This window comes from Panthera uncia, chromosome X, assembly GCF_023721935.1.
Source record: "Panthera uncia isolate 11264 chromosome X, Puncia_PCG_1.0, whole genome shotgun sequence".
Lineage (NCBI taxonomy): Eukaryota > Metazoa > Chordata > Mammalia > Carnivora > Felidae > Panthera > Panthera uncia.
This window is the reverse complement of record NC_064817.1, coordinates 69,226,837-69,253,430: the sequence shown is the minus strand read 5'-3', so window position 1 is coordinate 69,253,430 and position 26,594 is coordinate 69,226,837. Positions and strand designations below refer to the sequence as shown.

The window sequence follows — 26,594 nt, the reverse complement described above, 5'->3', positions numbered from 1 at the left end:
CTCTGCACTGTCAGTGCAGAACCCAATGCAGGGTTGATCCCACGAACCCTGAGATCATGACCTGAGCCAAAATCAAGAACCAGACACTTAACAGACTGAGCCACCCAGGTGCCCTAGCTTTTACCCTCATCTTTCTCCATCATCTCCCATCATTCACTTCATAAAATGCAGAGCCACAGTAATAACAAACTGTTTATAATTGCCCTTGTATGAGACTTCTTGCATTCATGCCTATGCTCACTGATACCTCTGTCTAGAAACTCCAAATCACTCAGGCACTCTCATGCCCTTTCTTATCCTACTGATCTTCAAGACTCAGCTTCAAATGTCAGTGTCAGGAAGCCTTCCTTAACCATTCACTCCCCCTCCAAGCTGAACTAATTACCCCCTCTCTATATAACCACATATACTGTGCATCCTTGCTCTTGCATTTTGACTTGAAATTAACTGGTTGGTTGTACTAGCCCTCTAAAATGTACATCTCTCAAGGACAGGGGCTTAGTTTTATTTATCTGAAATCCCCAAATTCCAGCACTGTCCTTGGCAAAGAGTAAGCATTCCATCTATAAGAATTTATTTGATTATCTATATGCAGGGTATTTTATGAAATTACGAGAAAACTAGGAATATTCATGTTTTCCAAATCTGCAGCTAGCCTGAAGTCGATCTAATTCATTATATTTTATAATAAAGAGAAATAGTATAAATATCTTACCTTGTGGATTACACACAGTATTTGATTCTTAGCTTATTTTTCAATAGTTCTAAGCTATCCCTGAGAATATTTATACTACTATTGAAAATATCTACAACAAGGGGTGCCTGGGTGGCTCAGTTGGTTAAACATCCAGCTGCGGCTTAGGTTAGGCTTAGGTCATGATCTCAGGGCTCCTGGGTTCGAGCCCCGTGTCGGGCTCTGTGCTGACCGCTCAGAACCTGGAACCTGCTTCATGTTCTATGTCTCCCTCTCTCTCTGCCCCTCCTCTGCTCATGCTATCTCTCTCTGTCTCTCAAAAATAAATAAATATTTAAAAAAACTTTAAAAAGAAAAAAAGAAAATATCTACAACAAAATATTTATTCTGTAATTGAACTTGTTAAACCTACTTCTGCTTTGAAGTTCTACTGCGAGTTGTCTTTCAAGGTTTTCTCTAATTTCTCTCTCTCTATAGAGCTCCATTCGCATTTCCTTTTTTTCTTGTTGAATCTGCTTCTCCTGGATGTGAGCATTATCCAAAGCCACTTTCAGTAGGCCCTGTCAAAGTACGGAAAATGACATGCAGTTCATCTTATCTGTTTTAGTTTCTCAAATATGAAATAATTTATGTAGATGCTAATGTCTTGTATTACATTTATTTTGTTTATAGAAATATTGTTGACCTGAATGTTGGTCAACAGAGTCTCCACAGAGGACAAACTATCAGCAAAAATGAATTGTCCAGGGAATCCAGGAGGTAATGTCTGTCCAAGAGTCAACTGGATCTTGTCCAATGGTGACTTGATCATTGGAATTTGAAATGGTACCTCTTCTGCAAAACAAAAACAAAAACAAAGAAAAACAAACAAACAAAAACCCCGAAATTATTATCAGAAGGTTCATGAATTAACAGCTAAAAATTTTCTGTTTCCTTTACTTCTAATAGCATCTTACAAAGATTTTCTTTCTAAAACTAAATGATGGCAAACTCATAATAGGAAGTCATATGTATTGAGAAACCAGCTGCCTGTAGTTTCTCAAAATAAATGTTTCAGTAAATAATCAGTGCAAATGAAGCAACATTTACTGCCAAAGAGGCATGAGACTTGGAGAAAAATTATGATATGTTTATGAATGCCTATAAATTAAATAATCAGATCCTTCTTGTAATGCATACACTGCTTTTTTTTCATTTTCAAGTCTATCATCTCCATTCTTTAATAGCCGTACTGAAGTTTAATTTCCATACAATAAAATTCACCTATTTTAAGTGCACACTTCAAAGATTTTTAGTAAATTTACAGAGTTGTGGGACCATCATCACAAATCTATTTAGAACATCTTGATCACCCCCAAAATATCCCTCGTGCCCATTTACAGTTAATATCCTTTCCCATCCCCATCCCCTGGCAACAACTAATCTACTTTCGGCCTCTATAGGATTGCCTCTTCTGGATATTTTCCAAATAGAATTATATAATATGTAGTCATTTTGTCTGGCTTCTTTTATCATAATGTTTTTGAGGTTCATTCATGTAGTAGCATGTATCAGTGGTTTTTTCCTTTTTATTGCTGGAAAGTATTCCATTACATGGACATATTGATTTTTGTTTAATTATTCACTAGTTGACATGCTTTTGGATTATTTCCAGTGTTACCTTTTATTTTGAAGAATATTACTTATGAAAAAATATCAGTTGTGGTGTGAAAACACAAATTATATCTTTTCTCCTTATTTTTATATTATCTTCTCCCACATTATCCTTACTTTATCAAGATTCTCTCTTAGCTTCAGGTAAAGAGACACCAATAGAATTGTTGTTTAATGAGATGTTTTGGTTCTGGTTCCAGTAGGGACAGAAATATAGATTTATCATACAGTTAAATCTCATTTTTCAATTGCAAGAAGCCTATACATGTAGTGTGCAGAGCTTGAACCACACAGATTTCATAGTCATCATGGTTTGCTGATAGTGTGGAGCTTGATGCCAAGCTCGAACTTAGGAACTGTGGGATCATGACCTGAACCAAAATCAAGAGTCCAAGGCTTAACTGACTGAGCCACTCATGTGCCCCCCTTCTGGAAATTTTTAATGGGACAGCATTATCTCTGAATAAGATGTTTTTATTAGAGATCACCTTTACAATTTTTTTACAACTTGTAATTTTCTAAAGTCTACAGGGATAAAAAGTGCTAAGCAATTATTTTATAGAATTAACACTGTCATATTATTTGAATCCAAAATGTTATAAAAAGCATTTTATTGGTTGTAAATAATCCAATAAAATGTATAAGCTAGCCTGTTCATTTTCTTCTAATACAAGAAGGTATAATGAGCATATTCAGGTTTTTTTCATAAAACTTAAAAAATAAGATTTTTATTATAAATGCATGATTCATGTGTTTTGTACAACTCCCTGATGTAAAATTAACCCTGACCCCTTTCCTTCCTTCCTTTCTTCCTCCCTTCCTCCCTCCCTTCCTTCCTTCCTTCTTTCCTTTCCCACTTCCCTCCTTGCCAGTGGAAGTTTTGGTAGAGGTGAAGTATTCCAGAAGGAGTTAGCACATTATCACAAATTCTGTGATCTGTTTCAACTACAAGGTTTGAATATTTGAAATATGTCATTAAAAAACAATTCTGAAATATCTTTGGCAGCAGCTCTAATGCTTCTAAAGTACATTTCTCAACACCTAACCAAGCAATATTATGTTTTATTTGTATTGCTTAAAGTCTGTATTTAGGTAGCATTTTGTCTTCTGCGTGTGATCGCATTAAGTGGATAGAATAACTTCATAATGATTTATTGATAATAACTAGTGAGTTTCTATACCTTTGTATTGATGTCTAAAAATCTTAAAGTATGAATTTATGTAGCCTGAAAGATCTATTTTTACAAAATGAACTGCTACACGGTTAGAACATTGACATCCTACGATTCAGAGATAATATGTTTCCTTTGAATAAATATTTTGTATCAGGGGAAGAGTTATTAAAATTAATGGATTCCTTGTTATGTATCACTCTATGCACATGTAACCTCAGCGGTGAGAATCTGAGGGATATTCTACAAACAAGATACCCAAAAAAGAAAGCAATATATTCAGTATGCATAAAACAAAATTATAATTACATTAAAATTACCAGAAGTCTTTTATTTGGAGATGAAAGATATGCTATTAAATTGGCTGAAAGGAAAATTACTATTGACTATGAAGACAGGTTGCATGGTCTATGGTTTGTAATGTTGCTCTACAGTAGATTGAAATTTCAAAATAGCATTATTCTCCTTTAAAGAGATGGACACAGTTGAATTAGGTGTTGCTTGCTGCAGTGAGGATCAAATGCAAAAAGAATCATATTTCATAAGACCTGGTCAACATCAGGAAAATGAATAGAAATATAAGAGGTATGCAGGCAATGATTCATTTTGTTAATCTGGCCCAAGAGAAACACATAGAGACAGCACACAGATCTAAGCTTCTACCAAAAGACAAATAGGACACAGAAGGTGGGAATTGGGATGACAGTGTAGCAGGGGTCACATTGATTTTCAGCAGTAGTTTTCACACAGATGAAATAGCCCTGGACTCTATTTGGCCCATTGTTCATATCCTACCTGTCCCACAAGCAATAAATTTCCTAGTCCTAGAAAAGGGCAGTAAAGAAGAAGGATTCTACTTATGACTTCTTATGATTAAGTTTCTGTGCTAACCAAACATGCTTTTTCAGACTAAGGTCACATTGCATGCTAAGGACCGTAATGGCCAAAAGCTAGTCAAAGTGTATTATGTTTTGCTGTATATTAGTGAAAAGTGTCAAACCATTTGTCATGGTTTTTTCCCATTTAAATCATATATTACAAAAATGTGTAATAAATGCATTGGAAATATATTTCAATCTTGTAATAGGTTTTCACATCTGTATGACATCACCATTTTGCTCAGTTTGAATACATGCACTGTTATGTAGAAATTTATTCAGTAGCCTTGAGAAATCCTAACTGGCAATGAATTACATATGGACAAGTACTAGAACCATAGATTGTCAGTTAAATAAGAGCATCTCTTTGTAAGCCAGGGAGAAAATGTTTTGACTGAGCACTTTAAAAGGCTTGTGTTCAAATTTTATATATTTAAACCTTTAAAAACACACATTATGCAATAGTATAAACTAAAAGATAAAGAAAGAAAAACTGCTACCTAGCTGAGGACATAAGCAACCTCTTCATTTACTGAAGCAAAGTGGAGACCACTTTTATTGAGCCTGTTGGTCAAACTTGCCATACTTTGTAATAGCACTTGGGAATCCATTTGCAGAACCAGCTCTTAACTTGAATTTCTTCCTTAGGGCCCAGACGAATAGATGTAAAAAGTTGACAAAAACTTTATTTGTAGAAAAAAATAAAAACACACAGTAAATTCTCAGAATGAAAAAGTCCCCCTAAAAAATAAAGTCAAGGTTTCAAGAGACTTTCTATGTGAACATAGTGCTTATTTTCCCACTTTTTCATGGAGTTCAGTGTTTCCTCTTTCCTCTGGACTGAGGATTGTAATACAGGATAAGAAAATGAACACCACTGGGGTGCCTGGGTGGCTCAGTCAGTTAAATGGCTGATTTCAGCTCAGGTCATGATTTCGAGGTCTGTGAGTTCAAGCCCCACATCGGGCTCTGTGCTGATAGTTCAGAGCCTGGAGCCTGCTTCAGATTCTGTGGCTCCCTCTCTCTCTGCCCCTCCCCTGCTTTCTCTCTGTCTCTCTTTCTCTCAAAAATTATAAACATTAAAAAAATTAATTAAAAAAAAGAAAATAAACACCACTGACTCATTGAGCAGTGGAAAAATGCCGCCACCTGCCATCAGGTCATCAGTTTTTATTCTTTAACAAATAAATTACATTTCACAATTTCATTTGAGTGCTTTCCCCTAAATACATCTATCTCAAGAGACTTTCCTTTGTTGGTGCCATCAGTATTACATTTGGCACAAGCAAGACACCTTCTTCCCTCTTCCAAACTGAAGAACAATAACAATAAAATGACCAACTGCTGTGTAGTGATGTGACTTCCATTAATATAAAGAAGTGTTCTTGAGGTTCCGGAAGATGGCGGCGTAGGAGGACGCGGGGCTCACAACGCGTCCTGCCGATCACTTAGATTCCACCTACACCTGCCTAAAGAACCCAGAAAACCGCCAGAGGATTAGCAGAAGGGAGTCTCCGGAGTCAAGCGCAGACTAGAGGCCCACGGAAGAGGGTAGGAAGGGCGGTGAGGCTGTGCGCGCTCCACGGACTGGCGGGAGGGAGCCGGGGCGGAGGGGTGGCTCGCCGGCCAAGCAGAGCCCCCGAGTCTGGCTGGCAAAAGCGGAGGGGCCGGACAGACTGTGTTCCGACAGCAAGCGCGACTTAGCGTCTGGGAGGTCATAAGTTAACAGCTCTGCTCGGAAAGCAGGAAGGCTGGAGGACAAAGGGAGAGAGAGCTGCTGAGCCCCCGGACGGCAGAGCTCAGCTTGGCGGGGAACAAAGGCGCCAGCGCCATCTCCCCCGCCCATCCCCCAGTCAAAATCCCAAAGGGAACCAGTTCCTGCCAGGGAACTTGCTCGCTCCGCGCAAACACCCAACTCTGTGCTTCTGCGGAGCCAAACCTCCTGCAGCGGATCTGACTCCCTCCCGCTGCCACAGGGCTCCTCCTGGAGTGGATCACCTAAGGAGAAGCGAGCTAAGCCTGCCCCTCCACCCCCCGTGCACCTTGCCTACCCACCCCAGCTAATACGCCAGATCCCCAGCAACACAAGCCTGGCAGTGTGCAAGTAGCCCAGACGGGACACGCCACTCCACAGTGAATCCCGACCCTAGGAGAGGGGAAGAGAAGGCACACACCAGTCTGACTGTGGCCCCAGCAGTGGGCTGGGGGCAGACATCGGGTCGGACTGCGGCCCCGCCCACTAACTCCAGTTATACACCACAGCACAGGGGAAGTGCACTGCAGGTCCTCACCACGCAAGGGACTCTCCAAAATGACCAAACGGAAGAATTCCCCTCAGAAGAATCTCCAGGAAATAACAACAGCTAATGAACTGATCAAAAAGGATTTAAATAATATAACAGAAAGTGAATTTAGAATAATAGTCATAAAATTAATCGCTGGGCTTGAAAACAGTATACAGGACAGCAGAGAATCTCTTGCCACAAAGATCGAGGGACTAAGGAACAGTCACGAGGAGTTGAAAAACGCTTTAAACGAAATGCAAAACAAAATGGAATCCACGATGGCTCGGCTTGAAGAGGCAGAGGAGAGAATAGGTGAACTAGAAGATAAAGTTATGGAGAAAGAGGAAGCTGAAAGAAAGAGAGATAAAAAAATCCAGGAGTATGAGGGGAAAATTAGAGAACTAAGTGATACACTAAAAAAAAATAATATACGCATAAGTGGTATCCCAGAGGAGGAAGAGAGAGGGAAAGGTGCTGAAGGGGTACTTGAACAAATTATAGCTGAGAACTTCCCTGAACTGGGGAAGGAAAAAGGCATTGAAATCCAAGAGGCACAGAGAACTCCCTTCAGACGTAACTTGAATCGATCTTCTGCACGACATATCATAGTGAAACTGGCAAAATACAAGGATAAAGAGAAAATTCTGAAAGCAGCAAGGGATAAACGTGCCCTCACTTATAAAGGGAGACCTATAAGACTCGTGACTGATCTCTCCTTTGAAACTTGGCAGGCCAGAAAGGCTTGGCACGATATCTACAGTGTGCTAAACAGAAAAAATATGCAGCCGAGAATCCTTTATCCAGCAAGTCTGTCATTTAGAATAGAAGGAGAGATAAAGGTCTTCCCAAACAAACAAAAACTGAAGGAATTTGTCACCACGAAACCAGCCCTACAAGAGATCCTAAGGGGGATCCTGTGAGACAAAGTACCAGAGACATCACTACAAGCATAAAACATACAGACATCACAATGACTCTAAACCCATATCTTTCTATAATAACACTGAATGTAAATGGATTAAATGCGCCAACTAAAAGACATAGGGTATCAGAATGGATAAAAAAACAAGACCCATCTATTTGCTGTCTACAAGAGACTCATTTTAGATCTGAGGACACCTTTAGATTGAGAGTGAGGGGATGGAGAACTATTTATCATGCTCCTGGAAGCCAAAAGAAAGCTGGAGTAGCCATACTTATATCAGACAAACTAGACTTTAAATTAAAGGCTGTAACAAGAGATGAAGAAGGGCATTATATAATAATCACAGGGTCTATCCACCAGGAAGAGCTAACTATTATAAATGTCTATGCGCCAAATACCCGAGCCTCCAGATATATAAAACAATTACTCATAAACATAAGCAACCTTATTGATAAGAATGTGGTCATTGCAGGGGACTTTAACACCCCACTTACAGAAATGGATAGATCATCTAGACACACAGTCAATAAAGAAACAAGGGCCCTGAATGATACATTGGATCAGATGGACTTGACAGATATATTTAGAACTCTGCATCCCAAAGCAACAGAATATACTTTCTTCTCGAGTGCACATGGAACATTCTCCAAGATAGATCATATACTGGGTCACAAAACAGCCCTTCATAAGCAGACAAGAATTGAAATTATACCATGCATACTTTCAGACCACAATGCTATGAAGCTTGAAATCAACCACAGGAAAAAGTCTGGAAAACCTCCAAAAGCATGGAGGTTAAAGAACACCCTACTAACGAATGAGTGGGTCAACCAGGCAATTAGAGAAGAAATTAAAATATACATGGAAACAAACGAAAATGAAAATACAACAATCCAAATGCTTTGGGATGCAGCGAAGGCAGTCCTGAGAGGAAAATACATTGCAATCCAGGCCTATCTCAAGAAACAAGAAAAATCCCAAATACAAAATCTAACAGCACACCTAAAGGAAATAGAAGCAGAACAGCAAAGGCAGCCTAAACCCAGCAGAAGAAGAGAAATAATAAAGATCAGAGCAGAAATAAACAATATAGAATCTAAAAAAACTGTAGAGCAGATCAATGAAACCAAGAGTTGGTTTTTTGAAAAAATAAACAAAATTGACAAACCTCTAGCCAGGCTTCTCCAAAAGAAAAGGGAGATGACCCAAATAGATAAAATCATGAATGAAAATGGAATGATTACAACCAATCCCTCAGAGATACAAACAATTATCAGGGAATACTATGAAAAATTATATGCCAGCAAATTGGACAACCTGGAAGAAATGGACACATTTCTAAACACCCACACTCTTCCAAACCTCAATCAGGAGGAAATAGAAAGCTTGAACAGACCCATAACCAGCGAAGAAATTGAATCGGTTATCAAAAATCTCCCAACAAATAAGAGTCCAGGACCAGATGGCTTCCCAGGGGAGTTCTACCAGACATTTAAAGCAGAGATAATACCTATCCTTCTCAAGCTATTCCAAGAAATAGAAAGGGAAGGAAAACTTCCAGACTCATTCTATGAAGCCAGTATTACTTTGATTCCTAAACCAGACAGAGACCCAGTAAAAAAAGAGAACTACAGGCCAATATCCCTGATGAATATGGATGCAAAAATTCTCAATAAGATACTAGCAAATCGAATTCAACAGCATATAAAAAGAATTATTCACCATGATCAAGTGGGATTCATTCCTGGGATGCAGGGCTGGTTCAACATTCGCAAATCGATCAACGTGATACATCACATTAACAAAAAAGAAGAGAAGAACCATATGATCCTGTCAATCGATGCAGAAAAGGCCTTTGACAAAATCCAGCACCCTTTCTTAATAAAAACCCTTGAGAAAGTCGGGATAGAAGGAACATACTTAAAGATCATAAAGGCCATTTATGAAAAGCCCACAGCTAACATCATCCTCAACGGGGAAAAACTGAGAGCTTTTTCCCTGAGATCAGGAACACGACAGGGATGCCCACTGTCACTGCTGTTGTTTAATATAGTGCTGGAAGTTCTAGCATCAGCAATCAGACAACAAAGGGAAATCAAAGGCATCAAAATTGGCAAAGACGAAGTCAAGCTTTCGCTTTTTGCAGATGACATGATATTATACATGGAAAATCCGATAGACTCCACCAAAAGTCTGCTAGAACTGATACATGAATTCAGCAAGGTGGCAGGATACAAAATCAATGTGCAGAAATCAGTTGCATTCTTATACACTAACAATGAAGCAACAGAAAGACAAATGAAGAAACTGATCCCATTCACAATTGCACCAAGAAGCATAAAATACCTAGGAATAAATCTAACCAAAGATGTAAAAGATCTGTATGCTGAAAACTATAGAAAGCTTATGCAGGTAATTGAAGAAGATATAAAGAAATGGAAAGACATTCCCTGCTCATGGATTGGAAGAATAAATATTGTCAAAATGTCAATACTACCCAAAGCTATCTACACATTCAATGCAATCCCAATCAAAATTGCACCAGCATTCTTCTCGAAACTAGAACAAGCAATCCTAAAATTCATATGGAACCACAAAAGGCCCCGAATAGCCAAAGTAATTTTGAAGAAGAAGACCAAAGCAGGAGGCATCACAATCCCAGACTTTAGCCTCTACTACAAAGCTGTCATCATCAAGTCAGCATGGTATTGGCATAAAAACAGACACATAGACCAATGGAATAGAATAGAAACCCCAGAACTAGACCCACAAACGTATGGCCAACTCATCTTTGACAAAGCAGGAAAGAACATCCAATGGAAAAAAGACAGTCTCTTTAACAAATGGTGCTGGGAGAACTGGACAGCAACATGCAGAAGGTTGAAACTAAACCACTTTCTCACACCATTCACAAAAATAAACTCAAAATGGATAAAGGACCTGAATGTGAGACAGGAAACCATCAAAACCTTAGAGGAGAAAGCAGGAAAAGACCTCTCTGACCTCAGCCGTAGCAATCTCTTACTCGGCACATCCCCAAAGGCAAGGGAATTAAGAGCAAAAGTGAATTACTGGGACCTTATGAAGATAAAAAGCTTCTGCACAGCAAAGGAAACAACCAACAAAACTAAAAGGCAACCAATGGAATGGGAAAAGATATTTGCAAATGACACATCGGACAAAGGGCTAGTATCCAAAATCTATAAAGAGCTCATCAAACTCCACACCCGAAAAACAAATAACCCAGTGAAGAAATGGGCAGAAAACATGAATAGACACTTCTCTAAAGAAGACCTCCGGATGGCCAACAGGCACATGAAAAGATGTTCAACGTCGCTCCTTATCAGGGAAATACAAATCAAAACCACACTCAGATATCACCTCACGCCAGTCAGAGTGGCCAAAATGAAGAAATCAGGAGACTATAGATGCTGGAGAGGATGTGGAGAAACAGGAACCCTCTTGCACTGTTGGTGGGAATGCAAATTGGTGCAGCCGCTCTGGAAAGCAGTGTGGAGGTTCCTCAGAAAATTAAAAATAGACCTACCCTATGACCCAGCAATAGCACTGCTAGGAATTTATCCAAGGGATACAGGAGTACTGATGCATAGGGGCACCTGTACCCCAATGTTTATAGCGGCACTCTCAACAATAGCCAAATTATGGAAAGAGCCTAAATGTCCATCAACTGATGAATGGATAAAGAAATTGTGGTTTATATACACAATGGAATACTACGTGGCAATGAGAAAAAATGAAATATGGCCTTTTGTAGCAATGTGGATGGAACTGGAGAGTGTGATGCTGAGTGAAATAAGCCATACAGAGAAAGACAGATACCATATGGTTTCACTCTTATGTGGATCCTGAGAAACTTAACAGAAACCCATGGGGGAGGGGAAGGAAAAAAAAAAAAAGAGGTTAGAGTGGGAGAGAGCCAAAGCATAAGAGACTGTTAAAAACTGAGAACAGGGGCGCCTGGGTGGCGCAGTCGGTTAAGCGTCCGACTTCAGCCAGGTCACGATCTCGCGGTCCGTGAGTTCGAGCCCCGCGTCAGGCTCTGGGCTGATGGCTCGGAGCCTGGCACCTGTTTCCGATTCTGTGTCTCCCTCTCTCTCTGCCCCTCCCCCATTCATGCTCTGTCTCTCTCTGTCCCAAAAATAAATAAAAAACGTTGAAAAAAAAAATTAAAAAAAAAAAAAACTGAGAACAAATTGAGGGTTGATGGGGGGTGGGAGGGAGGGCAGGGTGGGTGATGGGTATTGAGGAGGGCACCTTTTGGGATGAGCACTGGGTGTTGTATGGAAACCAATTTGACAGTAAATTTCATATATTAAAAAATTAAAAATTAAAAAAATAAAATAAAATAAAGAAGTGTTCTTTATTAAACAGTGTTCTGAGTTGAATTGTGATTCAAATGTTGCCATCATCAAATATGGAAAACTAAATCTTGATCCTCATATTATTATATTTCTTTAGAGTGATGATAAAAGAAATAATACTGACAAATGAAAACAGAAAACTAGCAGCAAAAAAATGAAGGGTTACCAGGCTGAAAAAGTGAGATACAATACTTCTAAAACTAGTATGGCCCTAGTTTACTCTGGATCTTTGGATTAACAATTTGGCATAACAGATTCCTATATACATTATGAATTAGAAATAAATCATTTTTCAGATAAAATGTCATGCTAATAATAAATATTGTACACAGTGAAGGGTTGGAACAAGTATGATACCCAGTCCCTGTCATTTAGGAGCTGATACATTTTAAATAAATGTCAACAAGTTATAGAAGTAGACAATTAAGTGTAAAATCATGTGACATAGGTTGTTAAGGGCCTCTCATGGGAGAAATTACTGTAGTGTGGATTAAGCACTTAAAATAATCCATTCATTCTCTATCTGAAAAGTGTTCCCACTGTCATCAAAATACAGTCCCATGGACTTCCCCAAGATATTAGGTATGCCAACAATTTCCTTGCTCAAACTAGTGTTGAAAAACCTGTGTTAAACAATGATAAACAATTTTAATTAAAGCAAGGTTTAGCAGATAAATTACAGGGTGCTCAGTTAAATTTGAATTTCAGATAAACAGCAAATGGTTTTTCAACATAATTATGTCCAAAATATTCTATGGGACTTTGTTATACTAAAAAATAAATAATTCGTTGTTTATCTGAAATTCAAATTTCACTGGGTATGTTGTTTTCTTTTATTATTTGCTAAATCTATTAAAGCAGAACAACTCAGAGCCTTTAAAAAGCTAGTGCTGGTGCACCTGTGTGGCTCAGTCAGTTAAGTGTCCAACTTCGGCTCAGATCACGATCTCACAGTTTGTGGACTCGAGCCCCACATCAGGTTCTGTGCTGACAGCTTGGAGTCTGCCTCAGATTCTGTCTCTCCCTCTCTCTCTGCCCCTCCCCCACTTGCACTCTGTCTCTCTCTCAAAAACAAATAAACATTAATTTTTTAAAAGCTAGTTCTAAGTATTACCGTATATTACATGTTAATCTAGGCAGCTGAGAGTATAGTGATGAAGAGCAAAAGATACCAAAGCGTGGCTGTGTAGGTTTGAAACTCTGCTCTATAATTTGCAAGCCCCTGGGAAAGTAAACTTTTCTGTGCCCAATTTCCTCATCTGTAAAATTAGGACAATAATATTTATCTCATAAAGTTGTTATAAAGATTAATGAGCTACTATTTGTAAAGTTTGTAGAACAATCACGACCCAAAATGCAAAATAAGAGTTTGTTAGATAAATTAAATGGCAATTGAAAATTCCCAGGAGTGGGAGAGGAGCCTATAGTAAAATATTTGACCAGCTAAGCATCCATTAAGACCTCTTAAAACATGTGACAAGATCCTTTTTTAGGTAGTAGATGAGTCTGGTTTCACCCTAAATTAGGCCAGTATTACCTTCTCAGTTATCAAAGGTCTGAGGAGACTTCTTAAGTCAAGGTCAGTGGTTCTCAACTGAGAGTAATTTTGCAGCTCAAAGTACATTTGGTGATGGCTGGAGACATTTTTGCCAGTCAAAACTGAGGAAGTGTGGATATGGTCCTGCCATCTTTCTGCACTTAACTTCTACTAGAATGTTTAATAACTTAATAAGGTAATAATGTTAAATCAATGAATTAGAATTAACACAATACAAGGTATGTTTTAGAGTTAGTATGCATTTAATTTTGGGTCCCTGGCTTCAGTTCTTTGCTCAAGTGGCACCTTATTAGTGAAATCTACTGAACATCCTATTCAACATTGCAGTCTGCACCCTATTCTTACCCTCTTAACATGGTTTCTTTTTCATAGAATATTTATCACCATTTAATATACAATATAACTTACTTATTTACTATTTTTGTTACATATTGTATCTCACTACAATATATTCTTCATGAGAGTGGTAACTTTGTCTTAAAATTTTTCTCACTTGGTGTCTTCTCAGTATCTACAGTAGAAGCTATCCTGGGTCTACAATACATGTAATGACTTTGGATATGGAGACTGGTAATCTTAAAACTTGATGTAAGATTTCTAAACATCAGGTTGATTCCATTGTATCTTTCTATTCAAAATGACAAGATTGTACATGAATATATCATTTTAAAATATAGTTATAAGTATATAGTCAGAGAAAAGGAGAATGGGGAGGTGGAGATAAAGAGTTTCTGGTCAAATCTCAGCCTTTCCAATAAAATCAATGATTATTATACAGATATGACAAACTGAAATTTTGCAATTTTGAAAAATACTTGATAGAGTTGTCATAACGACATGTTATATACTGTATATTTATTGAACTTGTCTACATATCATAGTCCTTTGAGCAAAAAATAGTAAAATATAAATATTTCTGGCTCACACACAAACTTCCCCATCATCTTTGAGATGATGTATTATTGCATCAAAGATAAAGTGATCCTGACTAATTTTTTTTAAAGTAGATCTATATTTACTAGAGCCTAGAAATAAGTAAAAGTCTGAGGATACAGCATAGAAAGAAACTTTTTTAAAAATGGTTATTTATTTTTGAGAGAAAGAAATAGAGCAAGAGCTGGGAAGGGGCAGAGAGAGAGGGACACACAGAATCAGAAGCAGGCTCCAGGCTCTGAACTGTCAGCACAGAGCCCAGTGAGGGTATGGAACTCATGAACCCTGAGATCATGACCTGAGCCGAAGTCGGATGCTCAACTGACTGAGCCAACCATGCACCCATAGAAACTTTATACATAGACCAAAATTTGCTCTAAAAACTGAAAGACAGACAAAGATTTCTAATATAAACAACCAAACAGTATCAGAGGCATGTGCAAGTCCCTTCTCCAGAAAACCACCTTGGCTACTTCTGTGATAAAGGCTGCAGAGAGGAGAACACTAACCGAGTGGGAAGTAATAATTTAACAGTCTGGGTCAGAAATTGACAAACAAGAGGCAGGCATGGGAAAAGAGCTAAAGCGGGAAGGAGGCTGATGGCTTGTTTGTTTTTTTTTTTAAGTTTATTTTTTTCTTATTTTGAGAGAGATAGAGAGCCTAAGAGAGGGGGAGAGGCAGAGATGGAGGAAAAGAGAATCTGAAGCAGGCTTCACACTGATAGCACTGAGGGGCCCAATCTCAAGAACCATGAGATCAGAAAACTTAACTAAATGAGCCACCCAGGTCCCCAGGAAACTGATGTTTTAAAGAGGTATGTTTAGGGAAGATTGTGGGAAGGACATATATTTCCATCAATTAGCTGAACTTTCCACGTGATAATGTTTTATTATGCTGGCTTATCTTTAAAATGGCTTCAGGTTTTCAATATAACCCTGCTTTTACCCTTACTAGACCTTCAGTAATCTGGCTGACTGCAGAAGCTGTAAAGCAGATTTCTCACTTTGTTTTTCTGCCGGTCCCAGTAATTCATTTTTGCTTTTAATTCCCTTGCCTTTGGGGATGTGTCGGGAAATGTGCAATCCTTTCCATCAACCAGGAAAGAGACCTCTCTTCTTAATCTGGCACAAATCAGGAAGATAAATTTATTGCTCTGACCTGGAATTGCTTGTACTAACTTTATTTTTTTTTTTAATTTTTTTAACGTTTATTTATTTTTAAGACAGAGAGAGACAGAGCATGAACGGGGGAGGGGCAGAGAGAGAGGGAGACACAGAATCGGAAGCAGGCTCCAGGCTCTGAGCTATCAGCCCAGAGCCCGACGCGGGGCTCGAACTCACGGACCGCAAGATCGTGACCTGAGCTGGAGTCGGACGCTTAACCGACTGAGCCACCCAGGCGCCCCTGTACTAACTTTAAAATCACTGTTATTTCTTTGCTTTGCTTTGTGTGTGTGTGTGTGTGTGTGTGTGTACCTAGTTAACATATCTGAGTAGAGAGTATCAGTGGAAGGTACAAGGGAAGGGGATACTAATCCAGCATTTTAACAGAAATTGTTCTTAAACTTTATCATGCATCAGAATGTTCTGAAGGTGTTTTTTAAAAAGTTCCCAACTCCTGAAGTTTCTGATTCAGCAGGTCTAGGGTAGGGCCTGGCAACTTGAATTTCCGAGTACCTGATTGATAGTTGATATTGGTAGTTTGGGACCTCAGTTTGAGAAATCACTGGCCTATATAAAAGTCAGATTTTGCTACATTTAAAGATGATTAACATTGCCTCCTATGACAATATTTTTTAACTAGTCTGTACAATTTTAAGAAACTCTTTCAAAATGATAACTACTTTTAAGTATATATTTTCACAGCTTTCATAATTGCATGAAATTAAAGACACATCAACTAGCCTCCTCTACAGACCTGTAGATTCTAAAAATCAATTTACATTGCAATGAAAAGAAATGTATAATGGAATCTATTTGTAAACATTGAATCAGGAAACAAAAGAGTAAAAAATGTGAGTCTATACAGATAAAAGCAAAATTCTTTTCTAAGAATGAATTTAACATAAGGAATTGTTTAATAAGGAAAGCCACAGTTCTATGGATTAATTCTTAGATACTATTTCCTTCTATCCAAGAAAGGTGGAAAGTGGGTATTCTGGTGGGATTAAGATTAAAAATTAAAGATGATTCACAATCAGAATGACATTGTTGTTGAAAATGATGAGGGAGCATAAGGCAGGCTGAGGGCAAAGTACAAGCTAGCATATTACCCCCCCAGGTGGAATATGTGTGATGTTCCTCAGGCACTCCTGGCTGCCCAAGAACAAAAGAAAGGGGAAAACAAATGATTAACTAACAGAGATCAGTGTCAAGCAAGACATGAGTCTCCATCAGTTTACAAATATCTTAATAAAGTATAAGAAAAAAGGCAATCTTATCATTAGCTTAATCTCCAGAAGCCTATAGATTCAGTTTCCTGGAGCCCTAACATCACCTTCCCCTCCATAATGATGTTGGGAACAAAAGCAAGAAGGAAATAGCAGGTTAAATTAAATTTCCTTATAACCTGCAGCGCATTGACAAATACTTGAGGAAAACAGGGAGTATAATATTTCTCCAGGAACTCCCTAACATCCTACTGTGAATGCCTTACTAGAGGAAAAACCTTAGTTTAACAATAGCAAGGCCTCAGGTATCTTAGGAGTCCTCTTTAGCATATTAAAGTCCTTCTGGAAGCCTCCCTTTTGTCTTTACCTCCCTCCAACTCCGTAGTATATAACCAATCATTCTTCACCATCCCAGTGCAGCTCCTTCTTCCCATGGGTTCTGTCCCCATGCTTGAATAAAATCACCTTTTTGCACCAAAGACGTCTTCAAGAATTCTTTCTTGGCCATCAGCTCTGAACCCCACCATCACTCCAAAAACCCATCAGAAAACTTGGAAAGAAAGTCTATATAGCAGTTTATAATTTGTCACTTCCTATAAACTCATTAATAAGGAATGAATAGATATACAGGTTTAACATTTATAAAGATATCCTCACTAATAACTGCAATTATACCTATTTATAATCTGTGTATTTTCATATTTTTTTATTTTACCACCATACTGATGGTAGAAAATTAAGAATATTCTCTCTCACAGACAAACATGCACTGCATGAATGAACACACACACACACACACACACACACACACATTGGTGAGACTATATGCTGATTGTTCTGTATTAGGTAAGAAATAAGAAATTAAGTCACTAAGGCACCATATTTTTAATAATTTTTTTAATGAAATTATAAAATTTCCTAATAGATGAGTCTTGAAATCATAATAGCAACATTGTTGGAAACCTAGCCAGTTCAAAATGATGCCAATTGATTAATTATTTTACAAAGCTTAATTTTTTTAAATAAATTTTAATAGGGCAAATACTGTAATTTTAAAATTTTTCTTTCTTGTGTAATGTAGGCATTAAGACCATAAAATCTGTTGCTTCTCCTCTGAAAATCTCTAAAGTTTTATCAAGGAAATAGTCATCTATCAGTAATGCTCCATTCAACAACTTTCACAAAATGCACAATCCTACATTTGGATGTTGTCTCTTGCCATGAGAACTTACATCATGCACTGAACAAGCTCTTTTTTGTTAAAATAGTAATAAAAAATAATAATAATAATAATAATTTAGAAGATACAGCTGAGGGGAGAGGGGTAAACATCATCAGTAGAACATATTAATGTGCCATTTTGTTTCCTGTTTTAACATTGTTCTTACTCATTTTCATTTCTACTTAGTTTGTAGGGCTTATTTTGATTTTCCTCTCTTCTATTTCAATACCCATACCTAATTTAATGACTTATCAGAAACAGTGGGTACTTGGAGTGCATGATATCGTGGTATAAATTAAAATGAGTTTACAGACTTGTAAATTGAAAAGCGTGGTAGTGATTTCCTCCAATAACTTCATTAGATAATTAAAGTTTGCCTGTGTGACAAAGAGAAATAACTTCAAAAAATCTCAATTGGAAATTTCACAAATGCATCCAACTTTAACTTCAATGGTTATTCAAGGGTTAATCACCAAATGACCCCACTTTCTTATTTTAACTCTTTATTTCCCTCAAATGTATGAGTCAGCTATTCTACTCATAACACAATGAGTATGACTGGATTTCTCTCCATCTTGGGATGTTACATCTCTAAACCTCAATGTACCTATTTGTAGAATAGGATGAACCACCTCACAGAGTATTTGTGGGAGGTTTAAGTTAGAAAACTATAGTGGAAGCACTTAGTACTGTACTTAGCTTTAGTAGAGCCTCAGTAAAAATTAGCTGGATCTGAAGCTATGTTGGCTTCAGGATGTTTAAGAAAAAAAAAACTGCATTGAATATACACTGATTTTCAGGTTTTCCCATGAAATTTCTTATTAATTTCTTGTACTAAATTGATTAAAGGACTTAGTTAATGTAGCAATTATTAAGGTTTTGTAAGTATGGTATTTTGTTTATTTTATTTTATTTTTTTATTAAATTTATTGTCAAATTGGTTTCCATACAACACCCAGTGCTCATCCTAACGGGTGCCCTCCTCAATGCCCATTACCCACTTTCCCCTCCCTCCCATACCCTATCAACCCTCAGTTTATTCTCAATTTTTAAGAGTCTCATGGTTTGGCTCCCTCCCTCTCTTTTTTTTTTCCTTCCCCTCCCCTATGGTCTTCTGTTAACTTTCTCAGGATCCACATAAGAGTGAAAACATATGGTATCTGGGACCTGAAAATGAGGCTTCTGTATACTTTAAATGTTTGGAAGGGCTGACAAAGTTTAAAAAGCTATGAGGTGTGATCAGTAGAATTTTGCTAATCACAGAGCCCACATTCTAGGCAAAAGTGGGAAGATAACATGTACTGTAAGTATCCAGATAAGAAAGTATCTTCTAGGAAGTTGTAGCTGAGGCAATAAAGCAATATACACTATTATTCAAATTTAAATAGCATTATTTCATTGCTTTTACACTCTGATAGTTTTTCTTAAAACATCAGACTGTTTCAGAGACAGTGTTAGGTAAAGTTAGATGATTTCTTGGTTTATTAGTAAGTTCTCTCAAGAATCTGTGATACAGATTGTACTTGAGAATTTCTTGGTAATAGATTCCCCCTTTTGCCTAGAATGCCCAGTTATTCATATTTCTTGCCAAGATTCTTAAACACTATGATAAATAGTTTCAGGTCTTAAAAAAACTAGAATCCTCTTCAGAGCATTAAATTATAGAAACTTAAAAAATAAAAATGAGGTGAGCTGGTTACCCACATAAATTGATCCTTTGGATTAGAAATAATCATTACCATAGTTGGAAATATTTTAATATTGGATTTGTGAAGGAAATTTTAGTTTCTCACATTTTAAGGTTTTGGAAAGTAGGAGATAGACTTGAGTAGTTCTAGTATTTCCACAGAAGCATGTGATTAAATGCTCAATATGTGGGGGCTTATGATGATTTCCTTAATAAAACAATACTAGAAATATAACTGTTCCATATAGTAAGGAAGAAAGTCTGTCCTTAGGTCAGGTCATGATCTCACAGTCTGTGACTTCAAGCCCCACTTAGGGCTCTGTGCTGACAGCTCAGAACATGGAGCCTTCTTCAGATTTTGTGTCTCCCTTTCTCTCTCTGCCCCCTCCACCACTTGTGCTCTCTCTCTCTCTCTCGCTCTCTCGCTCTCTCTTTCTCTCAAAAATAAATAAATAAACATTTTTTTAAATAAAAATAAATAAAAACAGAACTGGAACTCTGACAATGTCTTTTTTTCCTCTATATCTCCTACCCTTTCCAAATATAGCATTCTATCACCACTATTCCCAGATGAAGAGAAAAACAAAGCATCCATGACTTATTTTTATAATAATTTCACAATCTGCATGTTTACACAATCTTGCCAGTTGCATATAATGAAAATAAATGGGTAGTTTACTGTTTATATAGCATGAATACTTCTATAAGGTTGAAATTAGGATCAACAAAATAAAAACTAGATTTGTAAACCTCCATAAGAGGCAAATGAGACTGACTTCTAGTCATTCTTGTTAGCAGGACAACTAAATACTCTAAGATAAATAGGTGTTCTAAGCATTTTTTGTCAAGCATTCTTGATTGTTTTGGTGAGCACAATATCATACTAAGCACTATATAATGATGATAATAATAATAATAATAAGTGCCAAGCATTATGCTAAGCACTTTACATTTATCATCTCATTTAATCCTCATAACAACAACATAAGATTGGTACTATTATTCCCCATTTTTTCAGCTGAGGAAAAGACTTTGAGAGATTAAAACACTTGATCAAACCACACAGCAAAGCTGTGTGAAGTAAATGCAGTTCTGTTTGACTCTATATTGAGCTTTTAACAACTGTCTCTTAATACACAGCATAATGCTTGGCTTATGGTACACTGAACTAATGTGTCAACATTTTACAAACCCATAAAGTCATACTTTGAAAAAGAACAGACACTAAGACAATGAGGTTTTTAAATTTCCTTACAGTAAAGATTCTCAGTCATGATGGTTGATAGGGACATACCTAATCTACATGTCTAAGTAGGTGAATGGGATCCAGGAAGCCAAAATATAAGACCCATCAGGTTTAGCTATATCTAGCAGCATATGCATTTATTTTCTTAAATGTAAAATTCACTTTTCCACAAAATAAGCAATGTCATGAAAAAACATGGCTTAAAGTTTTGTAAATGCTGCATTTCAATATTATGGTGTCAGTCTTCACTCTTTGACAAGGCTGTCAATCAAATAGCAATCTAGTTTTGTAAGACTTTAAACAAAGATCAAAGCACTGATACTGCTGTGTTAACATTATCTTCACAGTTAAACACTTTAATACTGCAGCATCAATATAAACTTCAAACTATTCTTTCAAAGCAAACAAAATAGTACTAACTTTAATATCTCTCCTCCGCACAGAAATCATAATTTTTATAACTACTTCAGGTATTTGTGAAATAGTTGCTTGAATTTATAATTATAAGGAATTGTAATATAGAAAGCCTCTTCAGTGTTTATCTTTAAATTTTTTGTATATTTTGTTTAGCGATGAGATAATCCAGTTAAACATGAAATATTATTATTTTAATTGTTACTTTAGATCAAGCACAAATGAAGAGCATCCTAAAGTCAATTTAATAAGTGAATAAATTCAACAAACAAAAGCAGTTTACATACATTAGCAGCCTCAGCATCAAATTGACTTGTAAGCAAAACTGAACTCAAGTCCTAGCTACTATGTGACTACAACACTTCATTTTAAGTAAGCCATATAACATTTCTATGATGCCCATATAAAAAGACCATGACTACTTTTGTTATGTTTTTCAAAAGTGTTACCTAGTAAATATCAGTATAAACACAAAAATTAAATAGTTAATATATGGGATATAAGCATGCACCAATGTTATATATTAAGGTATCAATGCTTGAGGACATTAGTCTTTCCCAGAGAATTATGCACTGAACACTTTACAAAGTTCTCTGTATTTATCTAGCATTTGGTGAGTACAATTAGGGGATATGACTGTATCAGGCACTAACACTTCAACAGAAAATAAAGACATAGTCTTCAAATAATGTCTTATATTTTAGTTGCTTTTATTATTAGACCCCCAGAATATCCCAGAATTAAAAAAAAATACTGAATCAATTATTTGTACATAGTTAAATTATGCCTCAAAATGTGTTATTTTTCTCTGAGGAAAAAAAGGTATTTGGCCACATTTGATACTTTTACCTTGTCACCTGACCTAGTGATTAGAAACTGTCAGTTGAGATATACTCTTTTACCATCTCTAACTAAAGGAATTGATGCATTTATAAATGTACCATTTACTTTCATATACCATTTGTGGGTGAGATTTGGACAGGGAGAAAAGGGATAACTTTGTTTTATGTTTGCAATTGGCTAGAAAAAACAGGTTAATCTGATATGGGAAAGGCATAGGCAATTCAAGTGAATTGGTTACAAACACCTCAAGTCATGTTTCTTCAAAAGATGTTCTGAAGCTAAGGGACTGGCATTTGGGAATTCTTTGACACCTTGAAGTTAGGATTCTTCTTAGGGCTCCACAGTTTCCTTAGAGCCAACAATGGCTCTCCATAATAATTTTGCTGTGAAAATGTAGCCACCCGCATGAATATATGGGCATATTAGTGCTTGAGTGAAAAAATAAGTGAGTGGCGAATATATAATCACTGATGAGTGTATGTTTGTATGTATCCATGTGCTTTAAAATTCTGGGTGACTTTACTGAACATTCCCCATGTAAAATGAAGGCAGACTAAAGGGTAATTGTAATTATAGTTTTCTACTACTGGAATATCTGAGGAATCTCACAGAGCTTCTGGTATCATTTTGAGTGCCCAAATCAGTACAGTATCTTGTCATTAAAATAATAAATGTGACCCTTAATGTGAAATGACTTTACCCCAATCTACCCTGATACTGCCAAAAATATGAGAATGTCTATGCCCTTAATTTCTATATGAGTATATGACTATATTCCTACATGATTATAGAGATATGCTCGTATAAATTAAAAAACACAAACTAATATTACAATACTCCAACTTACCTCAAATGAGTTAATAATGTACAGACCCTTAATTTTTTCTAAAAATTAGTCAGAAAATATTAAAAATAATTTTATTTTAAGATATATTGATTTATCATCTAATTCCATTTATCATAAAGCTATGAATCCTCTGCAAGATCAATTATTTTCTTTTTTAAAATTTTTTAAATGTTTATTTATTTTTGAGAGAGAGAGAGAGAGCAAGCAGGGAAGAGGCAGAGAGAGAGAGGGAGACACAAAATCCAAATCAGGCTCCAAGATCTGAGCTGTCAGCACATATCCTGATGCAGAGCTCAAACCCATAAACTGCAAGATCATGACCTGAGCTGAAGTCGGATGCTTACCATCAGAGCCACCCAGGTGCTCCAAGATCAATTATTTTCAAATAATTGAAAGCAAATTCTAGATTGTACTGAAATTTGCTTACACATAAGAAGACACAATTAGAAAAACATGGACTGTAAACACAACTGACAGTTTTCAATTTTTGACCTAGAATGAATTTTAAAAACTTGTATCCTGAAATAGGGAAGGTAAATATAATTTTGGAAGCTGACATTACTAATCATGAAATTCTGTTTAACACAATATTTTTATCTTGATGTTATATTGATAATTAATTAGTGTTACAAAAATACTATTAACCACTTTAGAAAAATCAAACTTGGTGAGATAATTCATGTTTAAGTTTGGCTTCAAGCAGTGAATGATCTGTCACTTTGAAATACTATTCCAGGGAGGGAGGAGGAGGGGAGGGGGGAAAAAAGAAATACTATTTCATATACTACCCTACATGGAAAATATTTGTTACCTATTATAGTAATAATAGAGCCAATTCTTAATGACTGATAAAAAGAGAAGGTGCCAAGGAAAGAAAAATCCAATACAAGGAATAATCCAAAGTAGCACATTCTTTTGATTGTGAAACGTATTATATGATTTTAATATAATTTTCCTTTCTAATTTGCCACTTAAAAACAGTGTTTTGATCACATTAGTCTAAGACCTATAAAATAAATTACTAACCCTTTACCCTGAAAATCTTGACACTCAACAACTGGATCCCACTGATTTTTTCCTGCATTTCATCTACAAGTCTCTAAAGGGTGAACCCTGAATATATTTTATAGTCCAGCAGTCTGCTATAGGGCAATCTCACACCTGGGGTCAAATTTTGGTGTAATGCTTATTATCTGTGTCGAAGTTGCCAAATTGCCAAATCTTTTTCTTCACTAATATTCTTAACTAGTTATTTGAACAGAACCCATCTATTAAGTGTTTTGTGTTATTTGTTGACCACTTAATTCATTCAATGTAGATACATATAATTCACTAACTAACTTGCTTAAGCTACTCCCCGCTTCCTCCAGTTGGGCCTGACTCAGACCTAGCACTGCAGATTTCTCCACCAGAACACTGGTGCAAAACTTTTCCAACACTGTATCTCCCAACTCCCACCTCCAAGGGAGGACGTGTGCACCTCACTGAAACTGCACCCCCCCACCACCAGTGCATGCTTTTCGGGATGGTTCACCCAATCCTGGTTTCTGCAGCAGAGGTGTGTCCCCTGTGGAAGAGAACCTCCAGGCACAATTTACGGTCACCACGCCCCTGCCCACACCTATGTTATGGGGCAATCATGTCTTGCCCTGGTTTTGTCAGTAGCTGTGCATCTCCTATGGAAGAGGACCACCACTGCCTTGTTAAAAATGTATACCCTGCCTACAATGTTCAAGACCAAGAGATATAGCTGATTTTCCTACAACAGAGAAACAGACACAGAGAGTTAAGCAAAATGAGGGGACTAAGGAATACGCCCCCCAAAAAAGAACAGGACAAAATCACAGCAAGAGACCTCAGCAAAGTGGAGATAAGTAACGTGCCTGATAGAGAATTTAAAGTAATGATCATAAAGGTACTCACTGGATGTGTGAAAACAGAGGACATCAGTTAGGCCCTTAACACAGATATAAAAAAAGAACGAATTAGAGATGAAGAACACAATAATTGAAATTAAAAACACACTAGATTGAATAAAGAGTAGGCTAGAAGAAGCAGAAGAACAAATAAGTGACCTTGAGAAACAGAGTAATAAAAAATTAATCAAGCTGAGCAGGTGAGAGAAAAAATATGCAAAATGATAATATACTTAGGGAACTCAGTGACATCATCAAACATAATAACATGTGAATTGTGGGGATCCCAGAAGAAAAAGAGAGAAAAAGGGACAGAAAATTTAGTTGAAGAAATCATAGCAGAAAACTTCCCAAATTTGGAGGAGGAAACAGAAATTCAGATTTAGGAGAGACAGAGATGTCCCAACAAATCCAACCCAAGGAGGTACACAAGACACATAATAGTGGCAAAAATCAGTGATAAATAAAGAATTATAAAAGCACCTAGAGAAAGAAGACAGTTGCATACAAATTAAACCCCATAAGGCTATCACTGGATTTTTCAACAGAAATATTAGGCCATAAGGGAATGGCATGATATATTAAAACTGCTAAAAGTAAAAAAAAAAAAAAAAACCTGCAACCAGAAATACTCTATCCAGCAAGGCTGTCATTCAGAATATAAGGAGATAGAAAGAGTTTCCCAGACAAACAAAAGAAAGGAATTCATGACCACTAAACCATCCCTACAAGAAATGTTAAAGGGCATTCTGTGAGTGAAAAAGAAACACCATAAATAAGAAGAAAAGTAGGAAGAACAAAAGCAGTAAAATAAGTATATCTTTAAAAATCAGTCAAGGAACTCATAAAATAAAAGGAAGTAAGTGTGACACCACATAACCTAAAATGTGAGGAGGAGAGGAGTAAAGAATGGGTTCAAACTTAAGCACCTATCAACTTAAGATAGACTACTGTACCCACCCAAAAAAGATAGACTACTATACCCAAAAGACATTATGTACAAACCTAATAGTAACTAAACCAGTAGTAGATATGCAAAGAATAAAGAGAAAGGAATCCAAGTATATCACTAAAGAAAGCCAATTTATAGTGAGAGAAGAGAGCAAGGGAAAAAAGGAACAGTGAAGTTTCACAAAAACAAACACAAAACAAATACGAATGGTTTATCAATAGTTACTTTGAATGTAAATGGACTAAATGCTCTAATAAAAAGACATAGGGTGATGGAATGGATAATAAAACAAGAACCATCTATATGCTGCCTACAGGGGACTCACTTCAGACTTAAAGATACATGTAGATTGAAAGTGAGGGGATGGAGAAACATTTATGATGCAAATGGATGTGAAAAGAAAGCCAGGGTAGCAATACTTATATCAGACAAAATTAACTTAAGAACATAGACTATAGCAAAAGACAAAGAAGAACACTATATAATCATTAACAGGACAATTCAACAAGAAGACATAACATTGTAAATATTTTTGCACCCAACATTAAACACCCAAATACATAAAACAGCTAATAACAAATTTAAAGGAACTAATAGG

General features: G+C 36.7%; 1 protein-coding gene across 1 annotated transcript in view; it reads right to left on the bottom strand.

The window, feature by feature from the left end:
• The window catches only part of DACH2 (dachshund family transcription factor 2), a 772,461-nt gene that overhangs the window by 7,413 nt on the left and 738,454 nt on the right, over positions 1-26,594 (bottom strand). The window contains exons 9-10 of the mRNA XM_049643267.1: positions 1,380-1,528; positions 1,107-1,254 (exon numbers count right to left, since the gene is read on the bottom strand). Coding sequence (XP_049499224.1) covers positions 1,107-1,254; positions 1,380-1,528 — 297 coding nt within the window. The remainder of the gene's footprint in view (positions 1-1,106; positions 1,255-1,379; positions 1,529-26,594) is intronic.